Here is a 25,780-nt window from a genome sequence, read left to right as displayed (position 1 = left end):
GCCATAACAAAAACTGGCAGCGATGGTCTTAATAGAGTTCAAGTTTATTTGACTAATTCTTTCACCACTTGTCAGGAACATACTTTTGTTTGTGGTAACAAACCAAGCTCTCTCCTCCCCCATTTCTCCAGCGAGTAGCACAAGCACTTGTGTGGAGCACACATTACCGCTAACCGTTATGATGTTTGCTGTCAAACTCATTTATTTATGCAACCGCTGTGGAAAGGCCTGGGGCCCATAAGCAGCCCTGAAAGATTTCAGAGCCCTGGTGTGGGGTCATGAAAGGGAAAGTGAGGGGGAGGGTGAAGCCTCCACTGGTTATGAGAAAGGAACTGACACAGGAAATGGTCACATATGGCACAGATTTATTGTGTCCGGGACTTCCCATTCAAAACTCATTATATCCACAGCTCAGAGCAGTGCATGGCACGGCCACATTCGTTTTTAAGTCTGGCATCCGATGAAATTGCCGTTCTGCTGTCGGGTGGCGGTGGTAGTTTTATCATTCCTTGGCCAGAGAGATGGTGACTGGAACCGCCTCGGCAAAGGCTTTGCTGCTCACTGACCCTCGCCTGTATGTTGAGCCCCGGGTATCAGCTTGACCAAAGCTTCGGTCAATGGGGTTGCTGGTCAGGAGGAGAGAAAAATCCGTCTGGGCTTTAAATACACCTAAAGGAAACCAGGATTATCTTAAGGGGAAACATAATGGGAAAGGCTTTGGTAGTGACATGAGAAACAAATTGATGCTTGCAGACCAGAATGTTTTATCGAGGGTGAAATAATTTGGACCAAAAGATGTTTCTCTTTATGTTTTTCTCTTTCAATCCTCTTTCCTGGGAGACAGGATCCCTCTCGCATCCAGCTATTGGCTCTTGGAACGATGGTTAATAACTTCAAGGGGTTTGGGGGGGGTGGTTTCTTTGTACTATCTGCTTCATGAGAACATCTAAAAGCTCCAATCAAGACCCTGGGTCCTATTTTGCTAGGTGCTGTACAAAAAGCCATCATTTCCACCCTTAGCTGTGTATTGTTAGCCATCAGGAAGGCTATGGAGACCCAAATTGTCTCACCTATTCTGTCCTATGAGGGTTCACTCTGTGCTGTTCACCCCAGTCCCATGCCACACTGTTGACTGCCTTACAGTAGGGTTTAAGATAATGATTCCTGCATTCTCCTTCATTCAGGGTTACAATTTAAGGGTGCTTAACTCACCGCACTTTTGGGCACTCTCTACAAATGCACAGAATCACGAAGTGTAGCTCAACTACGCTGTTTAATCCTTTTTGTCCCCATGCACAATATAATGTCAGGTAATGCTTCTTTTGTCACTGTCCTGGTTTGAGGTAACCAAACCACAACGGTCACCTTATTGGATTTATCCCCTAAATAAACATTATGGGGAACTTTGTGTTGTCAGGCTGGTTAAAATGACTAAAGTTCCCTAATCATTAATGATAATGGGGACAAAAATCTTCCCTAATTGTGTCTTTCTCATTAAGCTTAATAAAATGATAGACAAGATGCTCTGGGGCAGTGCTGGCAATAGCAGGCATGGGCCGGATTTTTTTTTAGGAATGGGCCCGACGTCTACCTCTACTGAATCAAGCATCACCAAGGTATGGACACTGGAGCTTTCCGGTCAATCCTGCTACATCAAGAGAACAGTTCTAACCCCAGTTTGGTCCCAGGCAACCCAGCAGTGTCCAAGGCCATTCCTGGGCTCTTTCCAGAAATTAGCATAAGTCAGGTGCCAGTCCAAAAGGGCAGTTTGGAGGTGACCATTGTCTTTTGGAGGGTCAGTGACTTTCACACTATGGGAATGCCACACCAGCTGGCTTCAGGGACAAGGAACTGGCCTTGGCACTGGTTATTTTATTACTTTTGAAGCATGCAGTGCTGTAGTAGCTCAGTTCCAACTGAGTCTTCTGGGCACAGACAGCCAAGGTATTTCCAGGTGTGGTCAGCTTGAGGGGGCAGCAGGGCATTTGAGAAGTTCTGTGGCACTGTAAGTAATATCCCTTAATTCAACCTTGACACAAGGCTTGGGCTGGGCAACCTCTCTAAAGGGCACTTCAGATTTACCACCCCAACTCCTTTGAGAGCATTCAAGATATATTCTCCTGGCCAGGTTATTCTCCTCCCCAACTTTCCGAAGTTTTGTGAGACAGGTTTGATATTTTTGTCTCAAGTACAAAAGACCAAAGATGATCTCTCTGACTGAAGAGGTTCCTGACCTGTAAAGCACTGTAAGGCTTGAGGAGCATTTTGGGAGAACATTGCTACACGCATGCTTTAGTCCCATATTCTTTATAGGTGACTCTTTTTGACTGCTGTTGGAGAGCATCCTGGCCTCAGTGGGCTTCTGGTCTCTCTTGTTAAGACTTTACTTGTGCACTTATGCTTTAAGGTCAAGAATGTTTTATTACTGTAGTCTCTGGGAACTAGAAAACTGCAATTTTTTGTTCATAACTTGGAAAGATATACTATCATCTGTAGCATAAGTGCCTTACCTCTCAGGCATGAGGGAGCTCTGGAGGGTCGGTGCCAGCATAAAAATATATAACCATATGAAAGGTGTAAATAATGTTTGATTTCACAGTGAATAAATACTAACAATATGTGTGTCTGTATTAATGCATGCAAACAATGAATGCAAGAACAAATATTTCAAGTACATCTGTTTTACTATGGATTTGTGTGTGAAAGTGAAGAGCCGATGCAGGTCCTGTGGTGTGTAACGAGGGTGAGCTTACACCACAGTTTTTCCTTTCAGTGGGAGTTCTAATAATTGTTTTTTCTCTACTTGGGCACCTACTTTAGCAAAACTTGTAGGAACATAGTATCTTTGAGTCCACAAAGGTGACTGAAATTGGCCAGGGGCTTCAAAGTTTTTTACGGAGGAACGATAAACAGGAGAGCATAAAAACCCACACAGTGTGATGTTATGAGACTCATTTCCTTCTAAAATCATTTTCTCTAAAAGAAAGAATTAACAGCCTAAAGCAATCACTCCACTTTTATTTACACGCTCCCTGCTATGAGTATATATGTGGGTGTGTTTCTCGCACATGCACATACACAAATGCACGAGCAAGCACGCGTGCCACCATGCATTCCTATGCGTGTGCTCCCAACACACAGCTTGAGAGAAACCTGGGACAAATAAGTTACTTGCCGTTGCATATCTGTGTGTTTATCCCCCATGGGAACACTGCTAAACTCAATTGAGTGTTATCCCTAATTTACAGTCAGTGGGATTTCTAAAAACGATGGGGGATGTCTTGTTTCAGCATCCGCTGAGGCTGATGGGTTTGTTTTCCTTTACCTATGAAAAGATTTACAAGATCAGCATGTGCAGAGCCATTGCTTTCAAAGGACGAGTGTGTAGGCATCAGAATTCTGTGCCAGGGATTAGACAGGAGAATCGGTGCCAAAATTATGTATGGGGAACATCTGAACGCAAGAAACATAGAAAACCTTTTGTATAGAAAAAACGACTGACCTCAGAATAATTTACCTTCACTAGATTTCTAAGGTCCTATTGCTGGGTCCATTTTTTTTTTTTTTTTTTTATTTCACATTTGAATGTCAGCAGGTCAAAAGGAACAGTTAATGCTGATGAATATTTCCCCCTCAGCAAAGATACGTGCTGGCCAGCCCAAGGCCAATGAATCGCAATTTCTAAACAGTGTCCCATTTATCTCTCCCCTCCCTCTTCCTCCCCTATTCGCTTTTATATTTTTGTAACTATAATTGTAGTTAAATTAGAAATAACTGACGGGCAAATCCAGTCGGATGGAAAGAAAATTGCGGGAGATTTATTTTATTTTGATAAAAAACTGACATTGCCTTTTGTTTTTGTCAAAAAATTACTATATTTTTCCTTGTACCATGAATTGTGAAATCTATCATGAAATGGGTAAAAATTATTGAAGGAAATGGTGGTGTTAACCTGAAGGGGAAAATCATTAATGTTGATGTATTTCATTCAATTTTAAATGTAGAATTTATTTTATTTTATTTTATTTATTTGGCATTGGGGAACTCAGGAAAAGGCAGGAGACTTGCAAAGGACTCTATGTGCCTTTAAGTCACAACATCTATTTTAAAAATACTCTTCCCCCCTTCCCTCCTGCTCCATTTTTCTAAATAAAGGATATGAGATGGTGGTGGTGGCGGTGTTTTTTTTTCCTAAGCAAAGAGGACCCCCTCGGCGCATTTTTCTTTTCAAATGTGAAATGAGGTGGAAAATCCTCATTTCACGACAGGAAGGACAAATATTGACACAAAGTTAATATTTGTCAGGAGCCCTAGAAGCAACCTGAGTGCTAAAATCTCATATAGATATATATGTTTGTGTGACTTCGTGTGTATGTGCATGTATGTAATTAAATAATAAACTTGACTTTATGATAGGGGAATCTAGGGAAAGCAGAGTCTGCTTTCCGAGGCTGAGGAAACAGCTGCAGAAGGTGGACACAGACACTCTCCGCGTATTATTTCTCTCTCTTTCTTGCACTGAGTGGGACATACACCCGGTACACGTGCCCATGAGAGTGCCAAACACACACACATGTGCCCTCTTCCTCTGCTGACGTGCACACAGCTCCTGGTGTGATGTTTGACCTCACCTGTGCACATATCACTACAGATGTGATCATCTTCTCCATCTTTCCCACCCATTTGTAGGGTCTCTGGTTGACTCAGGTTTCTCTTTCTTTTTTCCCCATTTTTTTCCCCGTCACACACACGTGTGTGTAAACACACCAGCACGTACAAACATAACCTGTTTAATCTAATTTCACCCTTTGCGAGGGGATGCTTCTGGAATTTATCACTGTTATTGTTCATCGCCAATGTAAATAGCACATGTCAGCTCAATATTCAGTGGTCACTCAGTATTTATTAAGTCCTGTCCACTCTGGCCTTTTTTAGAGGAAAGCCCCGGGGCAGATTAGCTGCTGGCCCTGACACGCCGCGTCACTTATCTATTCGCATTGATTATGAGAGTCAGCTGTGGCCAGGACTCACTTTTTCCTTCTCCTCTCAGACCCCTCTTACAAGCACCCCTGCTTGGATTTTCATGAGGAAATAATCAGATTAGGGCTTCAGCAGTGAGTTCATATGGAGTTCTCTTTCTCCAATGTGCTACTAACCGAATAAACGTGTTTTGTGGTAAATTGTAAATGACATTATGATTACTAAGGCCAGCATGGGTTTCATTTAAAAGTGATCGAAATTGCAGGCTGCAGAAATTGTGACTGGCAGATAAGGCCATTCGGAAGGAGACAAGCAACCATACGTGTGCGCGGAGGGGAGTGTGGACAGGAAACCAAGCAAGCCCTCTTTGCAAGGCAGGCAGGGCAAAGGAAAGTCCTGGGAAATCACAAAATAGCAGCAAATCCCATTTGTAGACAAGAGAAATGTCACTGGGGGGAGATGAGGGGTTTCCGGGAGAGCAGACGATGAGATCTGTCAGCCTTTGTGGGTTGGCTGCCTGATGCAAGCTGCGTCCTCCCACTGCTCCAGGACAATACCCAATGTCTCCGAGCGCAGTGTTTCCACTTCTGCTTCTGAATGAAGTTGTTGCCGCCTCTCCCTTAGCCCCCAGCACACGCCAATAGCAAAATGCTGACACTCATAAAGCAAAATAAAAAAAAAGCAAAGGCAATAAAAAGGGAAAGAAAATGGTAAGCTGGTGTCTAAAAATAGGGGCTTTTGCACAGATCCTATCTGACTTGGATGTCCTCCCTGAACAAAGCTTGACATTTACGTAATTTCATTGCTTCCCTCGGTGACGGGCAGAGCGAGCGCTCATTCTGGGAAACGCTCGCAGACCTGGGTAGCAGTCTGCACATGAGGAATCCCCTTGAAATAAATCATAGGTAAGTGCCCACAGGATCCAGGCATCGAGACGGAGCTACAAGAAGAGCCCAGATTGATTTCTCATAGTTCAGTTCTTTTCCAGGAGCCTGGTGTTTTCTTCTAGCAGTGAGTTTCACGTTATGTTCCCTTGGTAAGGGGAATGCCCTTCTATTTATCCAAAACTTCGTGACTCAAGGATGTTGCTGTCCCTTTCTTTTTATCATTAATTCCAGGCATTGCTGATCTGCCTGCGTGTCCCCAGAGCTGCTGAATGAGGAATGCAGAGTCAATTTAGACATTGGCCGTGCCTTGCCTAACACATTCATGAGCACAGCTAACCAGGGGAGCAGCAGGCTTGTGGAGGGAAGGAGGATTAGAGCTGGCTACAGCAGCAAATTCCTCCTTTGATTTTATTTTGAAGAGAGGAAGGAAAAACAGAAACACACATCTTTTCCTAAGATGCTCCAGGCAGAAATGTTTATGCTTTTGGTGCCCATATCTGAACTCTTACTTTTATTCTCTCTTTGTAATCAGCGATGATCTCATCACTACAGCCTGAGGCACAATTTCTCTCATTTTAAAGCAGAGACCGATATTTGGTCAGAGGGACCATACCCTATCTCAGAAGACTGTATGGATCTCTTCTGTATAGATCTTTCCATAGAAGGATCCTCTTGACTTGTCACCACAGACACTCGGATGGGAGTCGGTGGCAAATTCTGCCACACATGGAAGTGTCTTAGCTCCTGTCATATTCAGTGAAAGAACATCCAAAGTGTTACCTAAAGTGACTTTTGTACTCTCATGGATCGTGTGTTACATCTGCAGATGTTGTAGCTACGCAAAGGAGTCCAGGTGACATTATGCACTTGTACTTAAGTGACAGGATCCTACCTCTGGTCATTAAAGTTAGAGGACTGTAAAGGGCAATCCAGCTGGCAAAACAGAGATATTTCAGGGTGAACTTCATTGCTTTCTAAACTGCTTTGTTTGCATTGATGTCTGGGGAATTGGGAGTGTTTCAGTTACCACAAATGTGTGTCTAGTATTATTTCAGGTGCTATGTGGTGTCCCACCAGGCTTCCAGCTGCCACCCTTGAAGTGCATAGGTCTCCTGTCGACCCTGTGTAGCATGCCTCAGATACCTCAGGGCATCCCATGAGATACTGGACACCTGCTTGTGGGCAAACAATTTAAACTCCAGATCTCCACTGACTGCCATGGGAGCATAGATACTTGGAGCACAAGTAAGGGTCTCCATACAATCCCTGTGAGTGGCATGAGAGGGCTTCATGTACCATTAAGTCATCTTTCCAAAGAAGTGCAGTCGCGCCCTGATTTTTTACCCAGCTACAGGCTTGGAATCAGGAGAATGTAGAAGGCATAAGAACATAGGGACTTAGTGGTGGGTCAGAACAAAGGTCCATCTAGCGTGCCTGCTCTTTCAACAGTGGCTGTAATTCGACAACTAGAAAGAACAAGGCAAGTGTATGTGGTACTTCTCTGTCATTCATTAGTAGTCTTCTAGTCTTCTGTTTGCAGGACATTTTGAGGTAGCTGCAGTTTCTACCTATTTAATACCTCTCAGTGTCCAGACTTCTCTTAAAACTATGTAAAATTTTAGCATCAACACATTGACTTGGAGCACTGAATGGGAAAATAACCAGCGATACCAGAAACTGTTGAGATGACGTCTGTAACAATTTGTATTCTTTTTCTCTCCCCATCTCCCTATGTTCTTTTCCAGGAATTTACAGAGATGACAGCAAGTGCATCTTCAAGCCCTCAGTGCAAGGCTACTTCTGCAAACAGGCAGATCACGCATTTGTCATCCTAGAAAACTTGGACCCCAGTATGGTCAGCCAGAGACTGTTTCCAGTGGTAGCAATGACCGGCGGCTTTATGGACACCTTCAGCGATGTGATGGCACATGCATCGTGTTATCCTGCAGAGCATCGTTCTACTTTCTTTTCTGTGTTGCCATCCACCAAACTTACTACAATTTGCTTCCCAGACCTAACACCTCTGACTTTCAGACTTTACCTCCTCAGTGGCCAAAATGCAACCAGACTGCCCCTTGCTATATTCTACAATGAACCACTCAGCCTTCGTGTTTTCATTCAAGGGAAATACGTCTCTCCAAACCCATCTTCTTTCTCACGGAACGAAAGGCCAGGAGCCAATTACTTTAGCTTTGAGGACAATCTTCTCTATGTTCTCCTGCATGAGAAGGAACCTGTAGAAATAGTTGCTGGCCTTTCCCTTCTTCTGGCTTTCACTGTAGCTGAAGCTGTTGGGGAAGAGGATGAAGCACATACAACTCGTCGATTAGCCGATTTCTTGAAGGTTGGGCATGACCAAGTCAGAGTAGTCCATCATGTGCTGGGAGGTGAAAGTATGTTGAAGGTAATCTCAGCCAACGCTAGCAAAAAGAAATATCACTGCCCTAACATGGCATTTTGTACGGCCTTTTGTAGCAGGTCTAGCTCACAGAAAGTGGGAAGACGACCAGTGAGTACCCGAGCTCTGCAGCCATCTGAAGAGGCTGGTCCATCAAGAGTTCTAATCATTGAACTTGGTGATCCACCTGGGCATCCAAGAAATGATTTGACAAGTGACAGCTTAAAGAGTTTGGCCAGAACAATTATCAACACTCATCAGACCGGAGATCTTCAGAGGGGCCTTGGCTTGCCGGTTGATAGCTTAATGGTGACTCAGCCTGCCTTACTGTTTCCAGCAGAAGCTAACAATAGGTGAGTGTCAGATGTAGTATCAGCAGTTACTGATTTAAACGTAGTGTGGCAATTTAACCACTTGATCTGCTTATTGAGGTGGGGAGTAAGTTCTCCATTGACTGAAATATGACTAACCCTGGTGAAACACATTATAAAGTTTCCATGAGAGCTATGCCTGAGTACTAGCTGGACTCCTGAGTGTGAATTACTGTGTTATCCTGCTGATGCTCGTGAATGTCTGTAGCACAGAGAGGCTTTAAAACAGGAACAGCGTTCCTGGATGTTTGCCTTGAAACTATAAAGTATTGTGTAAAGTCAATGTTTTTAAAGAAGTTCACACTACAACAGCTCTTAAGTTTTAAACAATTAAATCTACAAATATTTATAAACTGATGTAGCGATGTGTTATGAAAGACAGGTCATTGACTTAATTTACTTGCAGTTCTAAACCTTGATTCATATACTTTTAAAATTTAAGGTCAGAAAGGACTCTGTTCTTCTGCTTCAATCTCCTGCATGACACAGGCCACTGCTGTTCACTTTGATACCTCAAAGTTGACCTTTCTTTTTGGCAACAATACTTTCTAGAAAACCATCTGGTATTGAAGAAACAAGCGCTAGACATCTCGTATACTACCTGAATGTGTGCCTAGGTCTTGGGTGCTGTCCCTGGTTTTGCTGTCACAAGTACTTGCTTGCTTTCTCTTGTCAGTCTCTCTGTCTCCAGCTACCAATGAGAGTCTCTTGTTCTTTCCTTCACTGTTACATCAGTGAGTTTCTGGGCATTGACTCTTCCTCCTCCTCCAGATACCTCCAGAGTAATCAAATCACTTAGCTGTCTGCTTTTTAATAAATTGAAAGGTTTGAGTTCTGGAGAGTGTTTCTTTCCTTCTCTGTCTCTGTTTTCTGAGTCCTTTTTGAAGTGTGTATGTCTGAAAAGCCAACAGTTTTCCTCCATATCAGTGCCATACACAAAAGTGGTGTTAGATCCCATTTTCTACTGAAAGAATTCAATGATCCCATTATCCCATTTTGCCACAGAAACAGGAGAGCTCATGATCCTCTGCTTGTTCACTGTATTCACAAATTCCTTTTCAGTCCTAGCTATCTAGGACCCAATCCATCCAGTTTGCTTGCCCAGATCCAACACACCACATGGTCTGGGTGCCTATGTTTGACTGTTGTCTCCATTTCAAGACCATTGTCTTCATATCTTCTCCCAGGTAACAAGTGATAGGACGAGATGAAATGGCCTCAAGTTGCTCCAGGGGAGGTTTAGATTGGATATTAGGAAAAATTTCTTCACAGAAAGGGTTGTCAAGCATTGGAACAAGCTGCCTAGGGAAGTGGTGGAGTCACCATCCCTGGAGATATTTAAAAGATGTGTAGACGTGGTGCTGAGGGACATGGTTTAGTGGTGGTTTTGGCAGTGTTAGGTTGATGGTTGAACTTAATGATTTTAAAGGTTCCTTCAAACCTAGACAATCCTATGATTCTATGATTCTATAATGTATCAGCCCACCAACCCTTTTGTGCTTTTTATCTTTATATTTGTTTCTTGACATAAATAAAGCACCAGGCCAGCAGCTGATTTTGACAGAACAACACAGGACAGTCTTTACAGTGATTTCCCAATGGGAGCTACCTTTTGAGCTCTGTCAGTTATCTAGTTCTTGGTCAGTTTTGTACGTACTGATGTTTTATTGATGCTCTGTACCAAAACTCCGGTTTTGAAGGTCATTTTTTTCCTCTCCTCCACAGCAACAAACAACCCTTTCTGTCCCTCCTTTCTCTGCCCTCATCTTGCTCTTTTCAGCCTCTTGCAGCCACTATTTGCATGGCCCAGATGGCAGCCCTTATCTGCAGAGAATCAGGGAGGAGCAAGGCTGGGAAGGGAGCAGACAGCAGTGTGTTGCAGACTCAGATCCTGAATCTGTATTAAAAGCATATGGGAAATATGAAAAAGGTAATATCCCATCTGTTTTTAATAGGGGGCATGGGATTTGATGTTTGGCAACCTTATTGTGTACTCTCTTGATATTGCATAATGTTGTTTTTTGATGTGCACTACTGAGCCTTACCCAAGGATAAGTGTATTCCGTCTATGCAAGAAAGAAATTGGATTTGTCTAAGACTTATTTTCTCTAATTAATACCGTATCCTCCGACATTTACCACTGACCCCTGCACCATTCTGATGCTTGTTGGCTGTTTGTGACTCAAACTATTATTCACACGCTTAACTTTTCTACTAGGCACTGTGTGGCTTATGGTAGTGAAACACCAACAGTAAGGACACCGGTATGTGACCGTAGGAATCTTTGGTTTGGTTTTTTTTTGTTTGTTTCTGTTTGGTTTGTTTGTTTGGTTTTTTAGTTTTGGGTTTGTTTTACTTTTTTTTTTTTTTTAAGTGGGGTTATATTAAGCACAGTGGGAAATTATTATTTGTGAGATCAAATCTTAAATCCGGGCCAGACTCTGAAGATATACGATATTTTTTGTCAGCAGAACTAACATGACTATTGTCACTGTGGGTATTTGTGTTGTAATAGAGGATACTACAAAATGGGACAGAAAAAAAAAAAATTCAGCAAGGTTTACAGCCTGTGATAGGAAATGTTATCCTGTCTTTACACCATCCCAAGATGTGCCATAGCATGCAGAGTGTGACAGGTACAGGACCCCTTATTCAGTGCGTCCATTATTGATGATCAGAACAAGAGAAACTGTGGGAAAGGAACAATGTATAGATTTTTTTAGAGTAAGTTCACCAGAATCCTATTAAATGCCAGTAGGTTCCTGAATCCATCAGTGTAACATCATGGGGGGAAGCAGTGATCACCTAAAGGAGACGACCACTCTCTTCTGTGTACCGGGGAAGAAACCTTGGAAGAAGTCTTTTTTTCAAACACAAATGACATTTTCTCCACACTGAGGACTGCTCTCCCAACTGGCGTTTGTCTTTCCATCTGTGCATGCCCTGTGAAGCCAGTTCGAGCAGTGAGGATCAGGAAAGGTCCCTAAGAAGGAGACTGATTTATTATAGGGACAAAAGCAGTGCTAGCTTAAAGCTATAGATTCACCCTCTCAGTAGGCAAAGACCTGGAATGTATATTAAAGAGAACACTAACATCACCAGATCAGAGGACCAGATCAGAGATCATCCACCTTTAGCTGCTTGGGCTCCTCTGCAGTGTTATTTATTGCTCCCCATCAGTCATAGCTTTTCTGGAATTACTCATGGCTGACATTTCTGATGCAATAAGGCCACAGATAACTTGTGAAATGAAATCAGGGTTTTCCTGTTGGGACGTGTAGTATCCCCCCTGTCTATCTGTCTCTCTTTAGGCAGTACATGCTAGCGCAGGCAAGGATAATGGGGCTGGGATTACAAGTCAGGCTAAGTATTCCTGTGTATTTTTCTGTGGAAGGAAAAGAAGAATATTTTCACCCCTGAGTCGTGCAAAATCCAATCAGGCTGTCAGATATACGCAGAACCTGCACTCCTGCCGGGCCAGTCTCCCTGCGGTTTCACACTAGTGGCTCCTTTCGCATCAAGACAACCACAAAAGCTCTTTGATCAGCAGAGGCTGGGAGTTCGTCTTTGCAGCCCAGGACAGCGAGGCTGAAGGGAGCCTTGGAAACCTTGCTGTGGTTGGGTAGCAAGGCAGTAAGTCTGTGTATCACATTGCCAAGACTTTCAGAAAATGGCTTGTCTGTTATGATTTGAAATACTTTTTTACATGATTTTAATTTAACTCCTTTGTTAGGGTCACTTCAAGCACGGCTCGTTGGTTTGTCAGGGAAAGATGGAGGTGATTGCTATGACTGCTGGAGAATCAGAGATGACTATCACATAGCTTTATCTGTCTGTGAATGCCTGTACATTAATATGTCCTGCAATGTATTTACAGACAGAAATCTCTGTTTTGCAAAGTTTGCCTAATATTAATATAAATATAAAAGTGAAAGAACGAGAGAGCACAACAGCGAATGTATTGTGTGTGTTTGTGCAGGTGCCTTTACACAAAATCAGAAATATAAAGCTGGACAGTCATCCAGGAGCCATTTAGTCCATATCCCCACACTAGCACAGAGTACTTTGCTCCATCTTGGTGGACCTTTAACCTGTTACAACCTGAAATTTGCAGGCATTAATCTTTCTTTATTAAGAGTTAGGTTTGGGGTAATGTGAAAAACAGGTTATGTGCAGGAAATAACGGTGTGTGAGACTCACAGTAAGCAATGAAAGTGAAGCAAATCATCATAGAACTGCTCATTCAGACACCAATACCCATGCAGAGGACTAAATTAAAAATTATGACTAATTCACTATGTCACACGACATATACATAGGCGAGCAGGGTTACAAGTCCAAACTAGATTAATTCTGACGCATCCTAACCCCAAAATGCTTGGGTTTGGTAACCTTCGCACAGGTTTCAGGCAGGCTGCTGTATGGAATTGCACAGGGTTTTTAAAAAGGGACATGACAGCTTTTTTTTCCTGTGTAGGGATCCAGCTTTTCCTCCAGTGGGTAGACAAAGGCAGGATGCTAAAAATCCTGAGCTCAGAGCTGCAGCTATTGCAGCACTTGAGGCTCTATCAAGGTTTTATCTGCCACACACCCCTGAAGTGAAATGTGGAAAAGGTGATACTTAAGAGCTTAAACTATAAGCTTAAAATATCCTTTAAAATTAAAGTTACATAATTGCAAGTCAGATATCCATAGGGACACTACAGAGGACGTGTTCTTGAGTAGCATGTGCCAATCTACTTGTTGATGTATGAAATACCTCATCATCTTCATGGCCCTCCTCTGGACCCGCTCCAACAGGTCCGTGTCCTTCTTATGTTGAGGGCTCCAAAGCTTGATGCAGCCCAGGGTATGGTTGGCTTTCTGGGCTGTGAGTGCACGTTGCTGGGTCATGTCCAGCTTTTCATCGCCCAGTACTCCCAAGTCCTTCTCCTCAGGGCTGCCGTCCAACCCTTCATCCCTCAGCCTGCATTGATACTGGGGGTTTCCCCAACCCAGGTGCGGGACCCTGCACTTGGCCTTGTTGAACCTCATGAGGTTCACAGCTTTTGCAGGTCTCTATGGGAGAAGGACATATATATTGCCATATACTCCCCCCATGACTGTGGGTGTTTGAAATGTGGGGTTTGTATTATTAAGTCTCAGTTAAAAATGAAGAGGATCAGCTCAAGAGGAGCCTGTCACAATTCCCTGGTGTTCCCCCAGAAGTTTTGGATGTTTGGACACAAGCAGGAGAGCCAGAAGCGTCCCTGTTGTCTTTCTCAGGGACTGGAAAGAGATCTGGTCTCAGTGCTTGTACCCCAGTGCTGTCAGACAAAACCTGCCTTGCTCATGGATCCATTTTCTCCCCTAACAATTAATGGGACCTGCAGTAAAAGCGATGATTTACACCACACGTGCACACAGCAGAGAGGAGCTGCCAGTCACGTCTCTGAGGGACTGATCCTTTCCCCACTCCTCCTTGTTTAACATGTGAGTGGTGTCACCTCTAGCAGCAGAGCTTGTCTGGTGTGACATTCGAGTGAGTGACAGCTGTGTGGGCTCCCAGGTCAGCCTGCTTCGTTCTCGCATCATGCTCGACTGCTGCCACGCGTCGGGTGGGAAAGGGGGAAAAATTCTTCCGCATGCTTTGTTAGCAGGAGCCTGGCGAACAGAGGGTTAAACGGCTTTGGGTGCTGGGTCTTTGTGGGGGTGTATGCATGCGTATATATGTATACGTGTGTATATATATATAGGTATATATAGATATATACACACACACCTTGGTTTGGCTGTAGGACCTCGCGCCCGCAGGCCACAGTCACATTATCATCTGGAAATTGGATAACGACAGCACAATGACAAATCCAGGTTGCTTGCAATAAGGTGCTAATCCCTTTGCTTTAATATCGGAGCAGCGTGTAATGATGTTTGGACATCACTCCAGTTTACTGACGACCCCACTGGGGCCAGCAATAGAAGCGTACAACTGTCTAACAAGCCATCAGGTGACCGCCGTCGTCAAAGCAACGGAGGATGCAATCTAATCTTCCTTCCATCCCTTCCAGCTCCCAATAAGGACCAGATTATAGAAGTGGCCCATCAATGCTTGGTAACTCGAATCAATTAACGTTAATTCGCACAATGCTATGATGTATTGTGATCACTTTCATTTCGGAGAAGGGGGAAGAAATTGCTATAATTCACCTAAAATGAGGTTGTCTATGGTGCTGAGGTATTAATTGGGTGTCCATATTAAATGGAAAAGGAGCACGGTAGTGAAGGAAAAGTGGATGAGTGACTCTCTTGGCTGCTATTGACCTATCAGAAGAAGACAGTGCCCTTTTCCTTTGCTTTTATCTATTACAGTTTTCCCTATTGCGTGTCAAGTTGATGTATTATAAAAAATTCATTTGGTGACCTTTCACCCCCCTAGCAGATTAAACAATTTCACTGGGATGGCATCATTAACAGGGCCTTACATTTAATGATGATTTCTCTAAAAGGCCACGGAGATTCGATTTTAAGCTAACAGATTTATTGCACTATTATAACATATCGTAAAAAACTGTACCACCTACGGTCTGGTTTTAGGATAGAAACTGTTTAAGAGTTTATGTGGAGCTTAAAGTGGTATTACCTTGGGATACACAGCAGCGGCAAGGCTCTGACCTCCGGCGGGATGCTGTTTACATTTAATAAAAGACGTTTCTCCGACAGTAAACTTCGGGAGTGTGTTATGGAGGAGGCCTGGCTTAGCTCCTTGACACTAACAGGCGGCTTTGTAAGTCGGTGTATTTCCACTCATCTACAGCAATTAATGAAAGTCACTAATGAATTTGGAGGATGTTTCTCTCCTATCTGACACATCGGCTCTGTCCCTCTCCTAAAGGCTCCTGGTTATCCCACCTCACCCTTGAGTGGATCCATTAAATCCCTCCAGTATCCCTGTTTTTCTTTTTTTAAGGTGTCTTCTTACTCCACACTGCAGGAATCTGGACTCCACCAGCTGCATCCCACCAGGCATCATTTTGCCTTCAGCTTTAGGTGCCACTGGGATTGAAAAGTGCTAAATGAAGGTCATTTGAGCAGGGGGGAAGACTGGTCTTATGAGGGACACAAGTCTGTGTGTTTCTGGACAGTGTCGTGGTTTGGGCTGAACCGGCCTCCAGGCAAGCAACAGATACTCCCCCTGACCTCTCTTCAAAAAAAGAGAGAGGCAGCAGAGAAAGAGAGGCTTATGAGTTTAGAAGGAACTAAACTACTTTAATGAAATATTAATAATAAAATGAAAAAGGAAATAATGAAATATATACAAAAACATATCAAGCTCCCAGGATGGCGATCACATCACCGGCTGGCACTGGGGAAGTCCCAGACTGGACTCAGTGACGGATGGAAACTGGATTCTGGATCTGGATTCAGAATAGGGATCAAAGGCAGCTGAACAAACAGAGTCCTCCTCAGACGTTGGCCATTGAAGAAAGAACTCTGACCCTTTGATCCCTCAGCTTTTATACTGAGCATGAGGCAGATGGGATGGAATCCCCCGTTGGTCAGTTTTGGGTCACCCGTCCTGTCCGCTCCTCCCCGCAGGTGGGACCCCATTGCGCTTTTCCCTTCCGACCCTCCAACAGGGCAAATACCAGAGTGAGCTGCCCGTGGGGGTTACAGCAATAAGTATAAGCGAGAGCCCCTCTGCACACCATCCCTGGGCATCAGCTATAAACACAGGTCTGATCGCTCTGAGAACGAACGGTGTCTGCACAATATGCTGCTCATTTCAGGAGTTAGAAGAGGCCCAGCTAAGAAGCAAAGTTACTGACCAAAATTGGTCCTGTTTTACCTCAAACCAGGACACACAGCTGTGTTCATGTTCTGTGACTATATTTACTGATTTGTAAAATGAGGGAAAAAAAATCCTTAAAGATAAATCGAGAACCATTTGGAGCTTGGACAGTCTCTAGCAAATGGAGAAATGGAGATCTGATGGTGGTAGTGCCCCAAAAAGCTAATGTCAGAAGACGTTGGACAAAAAGACTGGGTATTTTAATTAATACATACTCCAAAAGAGTATGCATTGAACCTCTTCTTCAGAACTTTTTCAGTCTAACCAACTTACCTGATGCTTTCACCAGCCATTATATATCCATCTTCTAACAAAAGGACATTTGCCTTATGAAAGGAAACCCTCACAATGATTAGATAAAGCAGCATACTCCTCTTGTCCAGCCTTGCTCCCAGAAGCAATTCAGTTACTTGTTTCTTATCCCAGCTCACCATCAACCTTGCCCCCCTTGCTCCTTCTCTGCATTTCTAGTCGGAGGTGTCCCTGCCCATGGCAGGGAGGTTGGAACTCGATGATCTTTACGGTCCTTTCCAACCCAAACCATTCTATGATTCTGTGATTCTATGATTCTATGATTACTAGATGTTCTCTTGTTAGCTTTCTTCCATCACAGCACCTGACCGCCAGGGCTTTGTTCAAAGCTCTGTGCTGATGCCAGCTAGAATATGCATTTAGGTGCCTTGGTTTTTGAATTTTGGTCTTATTTACTCAACCTACATGAAAGATGGGAGACATCAGTAATGTCCAACACCATAGGTCCTATTCAGTCCATTACTTCAGTCCTTAGAAGGAGATATGATCAGTAGTACGTATTTACTGTTTCTCTGACATCAAGGAAAGCTGCAGCCTCATTCCCACTGGAGTTTATTTCCTCTAATTTATTTCTATAATATGGGAAAACATGGGCACCAGTGGAATGAAAAGTCATTTTGGATAGCTTTTTTGCTATTCCTCCTAATTACCTCAGGCTCCTTACTGTCTTCTGGATGCTCTCATCTCTCTTTCTGTCTCTGTTACTTAATGATAAGATCTGCAGGGGGAGACAAAGCTCTAACAGTGCAGCTGAGAGGGCACAGGTACCAGGTGTCTGGCTATCTTCATCACCACGTGACGGGAGAACGCACTTTTCACCCAAAGATGTTAAACTCCTCCCAGCCCTTCAGTGATTCTGTGCCTACTTTGCCTTACACAAGATCTCAGCTTGCCTATCTCTTGTCTTCACTAGAGCATCTTCTTTCTTGTAGCCTGTCTTCTCTTCATCAGCAATCACCACCTTTTCAAGAACAACAACAAGAAAAATCTCTTTGACTTGACCATGATGCCTTTTGACATACTATTTATTCCCCAAATTCTTCCTAGTCTCTTTCCCTTCCCAAGGATATACTGATTCCGCAACACAAGCATTGCAGACATACCCAGACAACTGCTCCATTAGTTTCATTGTCTTTGTTTATTAGGAAATTAAATATGCCAGGGACTGTTCTCTGGCACCAAGGCCGGCTGATATGGATCAGCCTGTGTCCATAAAATTAAATTCTCTCACCCACTATTTCAGGGTGGCCTCATCCAAACTGCCAAGTGAGAATATTCTCTGACTTTAGCAGCTCCCAGACTATTTGGAGGTTGTCCTGGACTTTGCTATTGGGCCTGGACAACAGCTTGTGATGGACTGGCAGTTTAACAGTAGAGGTCATCAAGTTTCAGAGCCAAGGCTTATTATTTGTAATATAGATATATTTTTTCTAATATAGATATATCCATCAACTTCAATGGACTTTTTACCCAGGCTCTGCATCTGATCTCTTTCCCCTTGAAGTCAACTGACAATAATAGCTATTATTATTGTTATTATTGTTATGTTTGTTATTATTATAGTTGTTATTAGTATCATTATTATTTTTTTATTATTGTAATAATAATTAAAATGACAAACTCTCCTTTATTTCAGGGACATGTCCTTCCCTCTGCCCCAAATTTCTCCACCTAGTTTCTCACTCATGCCTTAATACCTGCAGTAGACTCTCTACTTTCCACGACCTCTAATTTCCTTGCTCCGAAAGAGCAGACACTTGCTCTCCTGCAGAGTCTCAGCATGCTCAGCAGATGAGTGTCAGCACTGATGGTGAAAGGATCTGGGATCCCCACCTCGGTGTCCCTGCTGACTGAGGTATCGGGAGCAGCTCCTGCTGGCCCGCTGTGCCCACGTTCAGAAGAGCTGCGAGACACTGAGCGACGGAGCTGCTCCCCACCGAGCGCTGTCAACAGGGAATTGCAATCCAGCCTGCTCCTCCCCAGCAAGAGCCTTCAGGGTAGTGACAAAACAACATGCTGTTCTCACCCACCAGGAGGAAGGCAGGTCTCCATGCTCCAGCCCTTGCTAGGCTACAAGCATCCTTGTCCATCCCCACCTCCCAGCTGCAAAGCTATGCCGGGAAAGCCTATTTTCCTTCCAGCACAAATCACCAGGGGAGCAGCGGGCTGCTCCTCTCTCCTCCTCCTCCTCCACCATGCTGACGCTTGCTTGTGGGAACGTAACTCGCTGCGTGCAGGGTCGCACCCTAAGGCAGGGGCTTCCTCATAGCAAGGGTTGTGTTGTTGGACCGTGTGGGATACACACACCATGTGCTGTGCTGTGTTAGCTGGATTCAAATCGCCTGCAAAGAGACATTAATTTTTAAGCGTGCATGTGTATTTTTATTTGGTTTGGTTTTCCCTGCCGTTACTCACCATAGGGAGTAGGAACATCTACTTCCTACAACCATATTTTGCAGCACCCTTCCTTTAAGCATGAGATGAGCACTGGTTTACCATGTAGGGCACGGGGCATGGAGGCAGGGCATCTCATGCCCACATTTTTCCTGTTTGTAGGCAGTTTTAAAGAAGCTGGAAAGAGAAAAAAAAAAAAAATTGGCTTACCGAAGCCATGCCAAGATTCACCTAAACTTGTCTGGACTCAGCTGGAGCCAGAGAGCTTACAGAGAGTGCAGATCTGTGCTGTGAAAACAGGAGTGGCTTGGTGTGTTCTTCCTGCTGTGAGTTTCAGTCACAGAGCCGAATGAACATTTACTGAAGGAGGTGGATAAGAGCACTCAAGAAACCATTGGTGCCTTCGACATGAATTTCAAATACATCACTGCCTTTCAGACTTCCCACTGACCAAAAAGAAAGAGAACCAAAACAAGAAGTGGAACTTTTTTGTGTAAACTCTTATTATAGCTCTTGGGACATCAGGTATCCTTAAACCCTTAGTTGATCTTCCCAGTGTCTGTAGTTCAGACCAGTGTTTCATAGAACCACAGAATTATAGAATAGTTTGGGTTGGAAGGGTCCAACTCCCCTGCAATAAGCAGGCACATCTTCAACTAGATCAGGTTGCTCAGAGCCCCATCCAACCTGACCTGGAATGTTTCCAGGAATGGGGCATCCACCACCTCTCTGGGCAACCTGGGCAGGGGGCTCACCACCCTCAGCGTAAAAAAATTCTTCCTTGTGTCTGGTCTAAATCTTCTCTCTTTTAGTTTAAAGCCATTACCCCTTGTCCTATCACAACAGGCCCTGCTAAAAAGTTTGTCCCCATCTTTCCTGTAGCCCCTTTAAGCACTGGAAGGGGCTCTAAGGTCTCCCTGGATCCTGTGGAGGCTGAACACCTCCAACTCTCTCAGCCTGTCCTCCCAGCAGAGGGGCTCCAGCCCTCGGATCATTTCCCATCAGCTGCAGTATAAACAGTTTCTGATTTATAAAGCATAGTAACAACCTGAAAACAAACCAAACCAAAACAAAAAACAAAACCTAAACCGAAAAACAGACTTAAAGGAAACTTATCTTCTGTTTCTAAACACCTTTAAGCCAACACTAGAGATGAATTAATAGATTTTCCACTTTGATTTCAAGATGATATCAAACCCCCAGCCGCTTCACTGCAATTGCAGATTAGAGGGGTTTATATATATATATTTAAATTATATATGTATATATGAGATACTAAACGACACAAAGCACTGGGAGAGGGAATGAAATGATACAGACTCAGAATAAAGTGCTGATTCTTTATTCAAATGCAGAAACCCTCTCCTGCGATGCTCTAATTTAAATTTCAGTCTTGGAAAAAAACAATGTCTTTCAATGGGGTTTCTGTGTGCTGCTATATTTCAGAATGCAGACTTCGCAGACAATGAAGGATGAGAACACAGGTATGGCAGGAGAAAGAAATGCAGTAAAGCCCTGTCATTGCTGTGCTTGCGTAGAGGAACTGAAACTTTTAGAGGAGCTCAGAGGTATCTACTGGAAATCTTTCTGCTGGACAGGAAACATTCGCAGCCTCCACTGTTATCAGTGCACTGCAATGAAGACTTTAGGGCTAAAGCATTGGGTTTCTGGATCCATAAAATCCCTCTCTCTGCCACATATTTCCTATGTGATACCAGGGAAATAGTTTATTTTGTTGATTTCTCACTTTTCCATCTGTAAACTGGGGATTGAAACAAAAGGATTTTATTTTTTTTTTATTTGTTTGGTGCTACTGTCTGCTTGGAAGTGATGTCTGTTCAATATTTCCATACGTGCTGTTCTCATCCAAGGAATCAAAGTGCCATGATGAGGTAAACAAGTAGTCATTTTGTATAGTGCTCCTTCTTCTTGATAACAGACACCAAGTATTACCACCTGCATTACTATGGTAGGAAATGCTGTGGACAAAAAGTAACCTGTTGTTCCTAGGGATTAGCATTGAGTGTTTTCATAGCATTAATTTTCTCTTTTTCTTTTTTCTTTTCTTTTTTTTTTTCTTTTTTTTTTTTAACATTCTTTTTCATGTAAAAGAAATGGAAGCAGACAAGACTCGGGAACACGCTTGTACGTGAGGCCCTATAACATCTCTGTTCAGGTCCAGCCCTCAGATGGCGAAATCGAGAAGCAGCTTCCTGTACAACCGAAAATCATTTTCCTGGACAGGAAGGTAGGATTTGTCCCTCTGTGGATAGACATTTCTGTTAATTCTGTACAATTTTGATGTTTCCAAGCAATCCAAAAGCTAGAGACAGAACTAAGTATGGCATAGGACAGCTCTATAAATGAATACAGCAAAGGATAACTCTATAAATAAGCAGTCATTGCCATTCTGGGAACATCTTCCAGGATGGACTGTGTTAACATTTTTCAGCTTTTTCCTGCAAGGGTTAGATCTGTGCTGTAGAATTGACTGTGTGCAGTTTTCTGATCTCTGCTTCTAAAGCTTAGAGGATATAATTGAGGAATGTGGGAACAGCAACACAACCATGAAGGCTGGCAATGTCATGTATAATGGGGTATCCTGGTTTACCCAAGCAAGTCCACACCATACAGAGCAATGCTGTGTAGAGATCACCATGTTTAAAACAAGCTTGGACTTCTGTGTGATGTGATTTAACACTGACAGAGGTATTAGCGCAGGTCCTGGAAGCAGCAAGCTATGTCCAACGAGTCCCTAGATGTTGGTGGGCTGTTGGACTAGATTCAGTCCTAAAGTCAGGTGAAATCTGCATGGCATGGCTTCACGCTATGTTTCTATTTCCTTTATATTTTCATGTCCTCTTTCCTGTTTTCCAACTAATTTCTATTATGGAATCATTCCAATTTTACTGGACCGGCAAAAGTATAGCCGCAGAATAACTAGCTCCAGTTCTCATATTTTTACAATGGTGACCCTGAAGCATGGTGGCAGATCCAAGTTTGGACAGCTTTTGGATATTATTTTTGGATGCAAAGTTGCTTTACAATAAAGCCAGCTCTGTATATCCATTAGTCATGAGACTGATTTTACAACTGTGAGGCACAAAACTTTCAGATTCTTTCTGTTGACTTCAGGTCCCTACATGTAGGCATGTTGTTGTGTTGTAGGCTGTGGAATGTGCTATTTGGCTCCCAGCTTCTGTAGAAAGGTAAGACCTTTCCATAAGCCAACTCTACTAGATGTCAAATATCGTTGGCTACCTGACACATAAATTTACATCTAGGCAACTGAATCTTCCTTTGAGTTTCATTCCCTTCTTCAGACATGTTTCAGGTTTTCTACTAGACTTGTGAACCAGTAGCTCTCTCAAAAATTAAAGAAACTGAAAGCTAGTATTTTTATATTATAGGATATAGATCCTACACACCTATTTTGGCTGGGTAATTTAAGTATCAAAATTAGCTTCTTTCACTGAGTGTATGAGGAACTTAAATCTTCAACCTGACTAATTAGACAGAGTGAAACTACTCAGTTTCCTGGAACTTGTGGAGTCACCATCCTTGGAGATATTCAAAAGCCACCTGGACATAGTCCTGGGCAACTCTTTCTACATGACCTTTGCTTCAGCAGAGAGGTTGGACCAAATGATCTCCAGAGGTCCCTTCTAACCTCAAAAGTGCTGTGATTCTGTGAATTTAGCCACCTCAGAAGTCACGATGTCAAAGCTAGCTAATTCTCATAGGTAATGTGAATGTGACCCTAGATGCTTCAAGTGAAGCAGCAAACCTTGCCAGACTTTATTGAAGCAAACCCGAAGCTGCCAGAATTGTTTCCTCTGAGCTTAAATTCACCTTAAAGAGTGTGGTGAGCATTATGACATTTGTAACATGTAGATGCAAACCGCCCTCCCACTGGTCATTAGAAAACTATTTCAGTTGTTTATAGAATCATAGAATTCTTAGAGTTGAAAGAGACCTTAAGATCATCAAGTTCCAACTCCCCTGCCATGGGCAGGGACACCTTCCACTAGACCAGGTTGCTCAAAGGCCCATCCAACCTGGCCTCGAACACGTCTAGGGATAGGGCAGCCACAACTGTTAAATGCCTTTTCAGCTGTTAAGCCACTGTTAAAAACATCAAAATTTTCTTTCCTCTTGTTCAGGAGACAAGACCTTATTTCTTTTCTTTTGTTCTTCTTCCCAGGGTCAAAGAGTTGATAAACTGGGACCTCCCTCAGAACCCTGGGTTGTATCAGCTCAACTCAAAGGCTCCTCCCAGGCTGTGCTAAAAGGTTTGGATGTATTTTCTCATAGCAAGGGTTATGACAAAACAGCTATGCGGAACGGTCGTGATAAATTTAGGAGTTCTCCCTGTGAAAGACTGGATTTGAAAGATAGTCTTTGGGATGAAAAAAGAAGGTTGCAGTAGAAGTTTGGTGAACTGCCCAGTCATATGCTAGCAAAAGAGAAGCTTATAAAAGTATTTTTGCATTCTGGCAGCTTAAAGGAAGTATATCCAATACTTTATCTTGAAAAGACATATCTTAATTAAAAAGGAAAAGAATGAATAATTAGAAATCCTAATACCTGATTTTCAGCTAATGTTTATTGGGGCAATTTCCTTAGCGTCAGTGACAATTTATTTGTCCCAGCAATGGATCTAGCCAAGTACAGACAGAATCAACTGCCTATTGTTTTTAATTAGCCTACTTCAACATGAAAATGCTTTTCAGGAGGGATCTCAATGTTTCCCTTCCAGTCTTCATTTATCAAAACACCTGAAGTCATAATTAACTTGAAGTTGTGTGAATATTTCCGTTGAGGTTATTAAGGTTATGAACTTGTTTAGATATAGAACCTTGTTTAAGTACAGTGACAAACTGAAAACCTGTGGATGATCATATTCATTTAAACTAGAAAGTGGAAGTGATATTGATTGATAAGTATCCTAATTTTTGTTGCTATAATCTTTAAAGGTAAGCAAACAGCACACACATTCAAAAGGGGTTTCCTATTGCAGGTAAAGTACTTTGTTTGCAGTAAAAGACATTTATATGCTGGCTTTGACTTGAAAAGTTCACCTTTGGAGAAGATAAGTGGCACTCATGCTGTAGATCAGAGCTTCTCAGCCTTTCAGTCCAAGTTTCTATTAATTAGAAATTCTTCCTACCTCATCATAGTTCCAGGTTTACAGGTTAGAAAAATCCTTTGGTCTTTTCTGTTGGTTTTCATGCTTTTTCAGGGTGGTACTCCTCATAGGTTTAGGAATGTGGGTCTAGATGAACCACAGATTATTGTACCGGCTACTGGCTAACAGAGGGAGAAAGGAAGGGAGAAAGGGAGGAGGGGAGGAAGGAAGGAGTCAAGGAATGGAAAAGAAAGAGAAGGAGACAGAAAGACAGAAAAGAAAGAAAGGAAGAAAAAGAGAAAAAAATAAAGATAGAAAGAAAGGGGAGGAGAAGAAGAAAAAGAGGGGGAAAGGAAAGTCATTGAATAGAAATGCACTTCACATTCTTTAAAAGATACATGCATCAAATTAATAGTCAATAAACTCCAGCAAAAGAAGAACTGCGTAGTACAGATGTTCTGCATGTAATAGTTTGCTGCAGTTTTTCCTTTGACAAACGTCCTTATTGCACTCGTCTTTTGAAGCGTATGAAAGCAGCATTTAATCGAAATGGGTGCCGTCTAGCACACTGAGGCTGCTTCATCTGACAGCAGCCAAACTGCCTCATGGAAAGTAGTTTAGCTCCAAATTAGCTTGCTTCTACGTTAAATACCAGCTTGCCTGAGAGATCTTTGTGAAGACTCCCATATATATCTGTAATATTCTGAGCTTTGAAGCATATGTGCCCCAAAGCTGAGATAGTCTCTGTTGAGAAGTACAGTACAGTACTCCAGGCTTCATCATAGACTAGAAATGGCAATTATAAAGTATTTGAACGCAGCTGATAAGACCCTCTGTAAAAGCAGTGCTACAGTGAGCATCAGAGCCAAGAAAAGTCTTGGTAGTCTGGGCAGATACTGTCATAAGGAGGATTGTATGCGTAGTAGATAAATAGACGAGCCAGGATCAGACTGGAGCAATTAGAGAAATCTAGATTCCCACATCTCCACCAAGTCTATTCACAGTATAAATTACAGCTTATTTATACAGCACAGCTGGTCCTGGAGAGTCACAATGAATTTGGGGGTTTGGTGGGCTAGATGCTATGCAAAAGTAGAAAAACACATAGTTAGACAAAACTATCTGGGATATTAGTACATTAAATAATACTGGATTACTGAGAGAGGAAACTTTTTCATTTCTGTTGCTAAATCATTAAAATGTGGCATGCTTTTGCCCAGGACCTTGTCTCAGGCAGTTTCTGGCTGTGATTCAGAAGTCAACACAGTGAGGAAGTAATCTCAGTAGGCGATTTGCATTGCAACATCTCTGTTTGGAGGCTCTCACAGTTTAAGAGGTTTGGCCAGGGAATGCCAGTTCTTCAGTGCCTTGCACTGTTTAGTTTGTATCATATAGGTGTAGGCACAAAAAATGGGATAAAACTGGAGAGTAATTGTCCTGCAGTCTGTCCTACCATCAAAAATCTTGTTTCTACCTGCTGAA

The 25,780-nt window shown here is 42.9% G+C and overlaps 1 protein-coding gene across 1 annotated transcript in view; it reads left to right on the top strand.

The window, feature by feature from the left end:
• The window catches only part of PKHD1 (polycystic kidney and hepatic disease 1 (autosomal recessive)), a 272,152-nt gene that overhangs the window by 233,025 nt on the left and 13,347 nt on the right, over positions 1–25,780 (top strand). Inside the window, exons 58-60 of the mRNA XM_009888974.1 lie at positions 7,613–8,618; positions 21,292–21,418; positions 23,375–23,462. Of these exons, the coding sequence (XP_009887276.1) occupies positions 7,613–8,618; positions 21,292–21,418; positions 23,375–23,462 (1,221 nt within the window). The remainder of the gene's footprint in view (positions 1–7,612; positions 8,619–21,291; positions 21,419–23,374; positions 23,463–25,780) is intronic.

Source organism: Charadrius vociferus, unplaced genomic scaffold, assembly GCF_000708025.1.
Source record: "Charadrius vociferus isolate BGI_N301 unplaced genomic scaffold, ASM70802v2 scaffold317, whole genome shotgun sequence".
Lineage (NCBI taxonomy): Eukaryota > Metazoa > Chordata > Aves > Charadriiformes > Charadriidae > Charadrius > Charadrius vociferus.
Note: the sequence above shows the minus strand (reverse complement) of the source record. Positions and strands in the feature narration are given on the sequence as shown.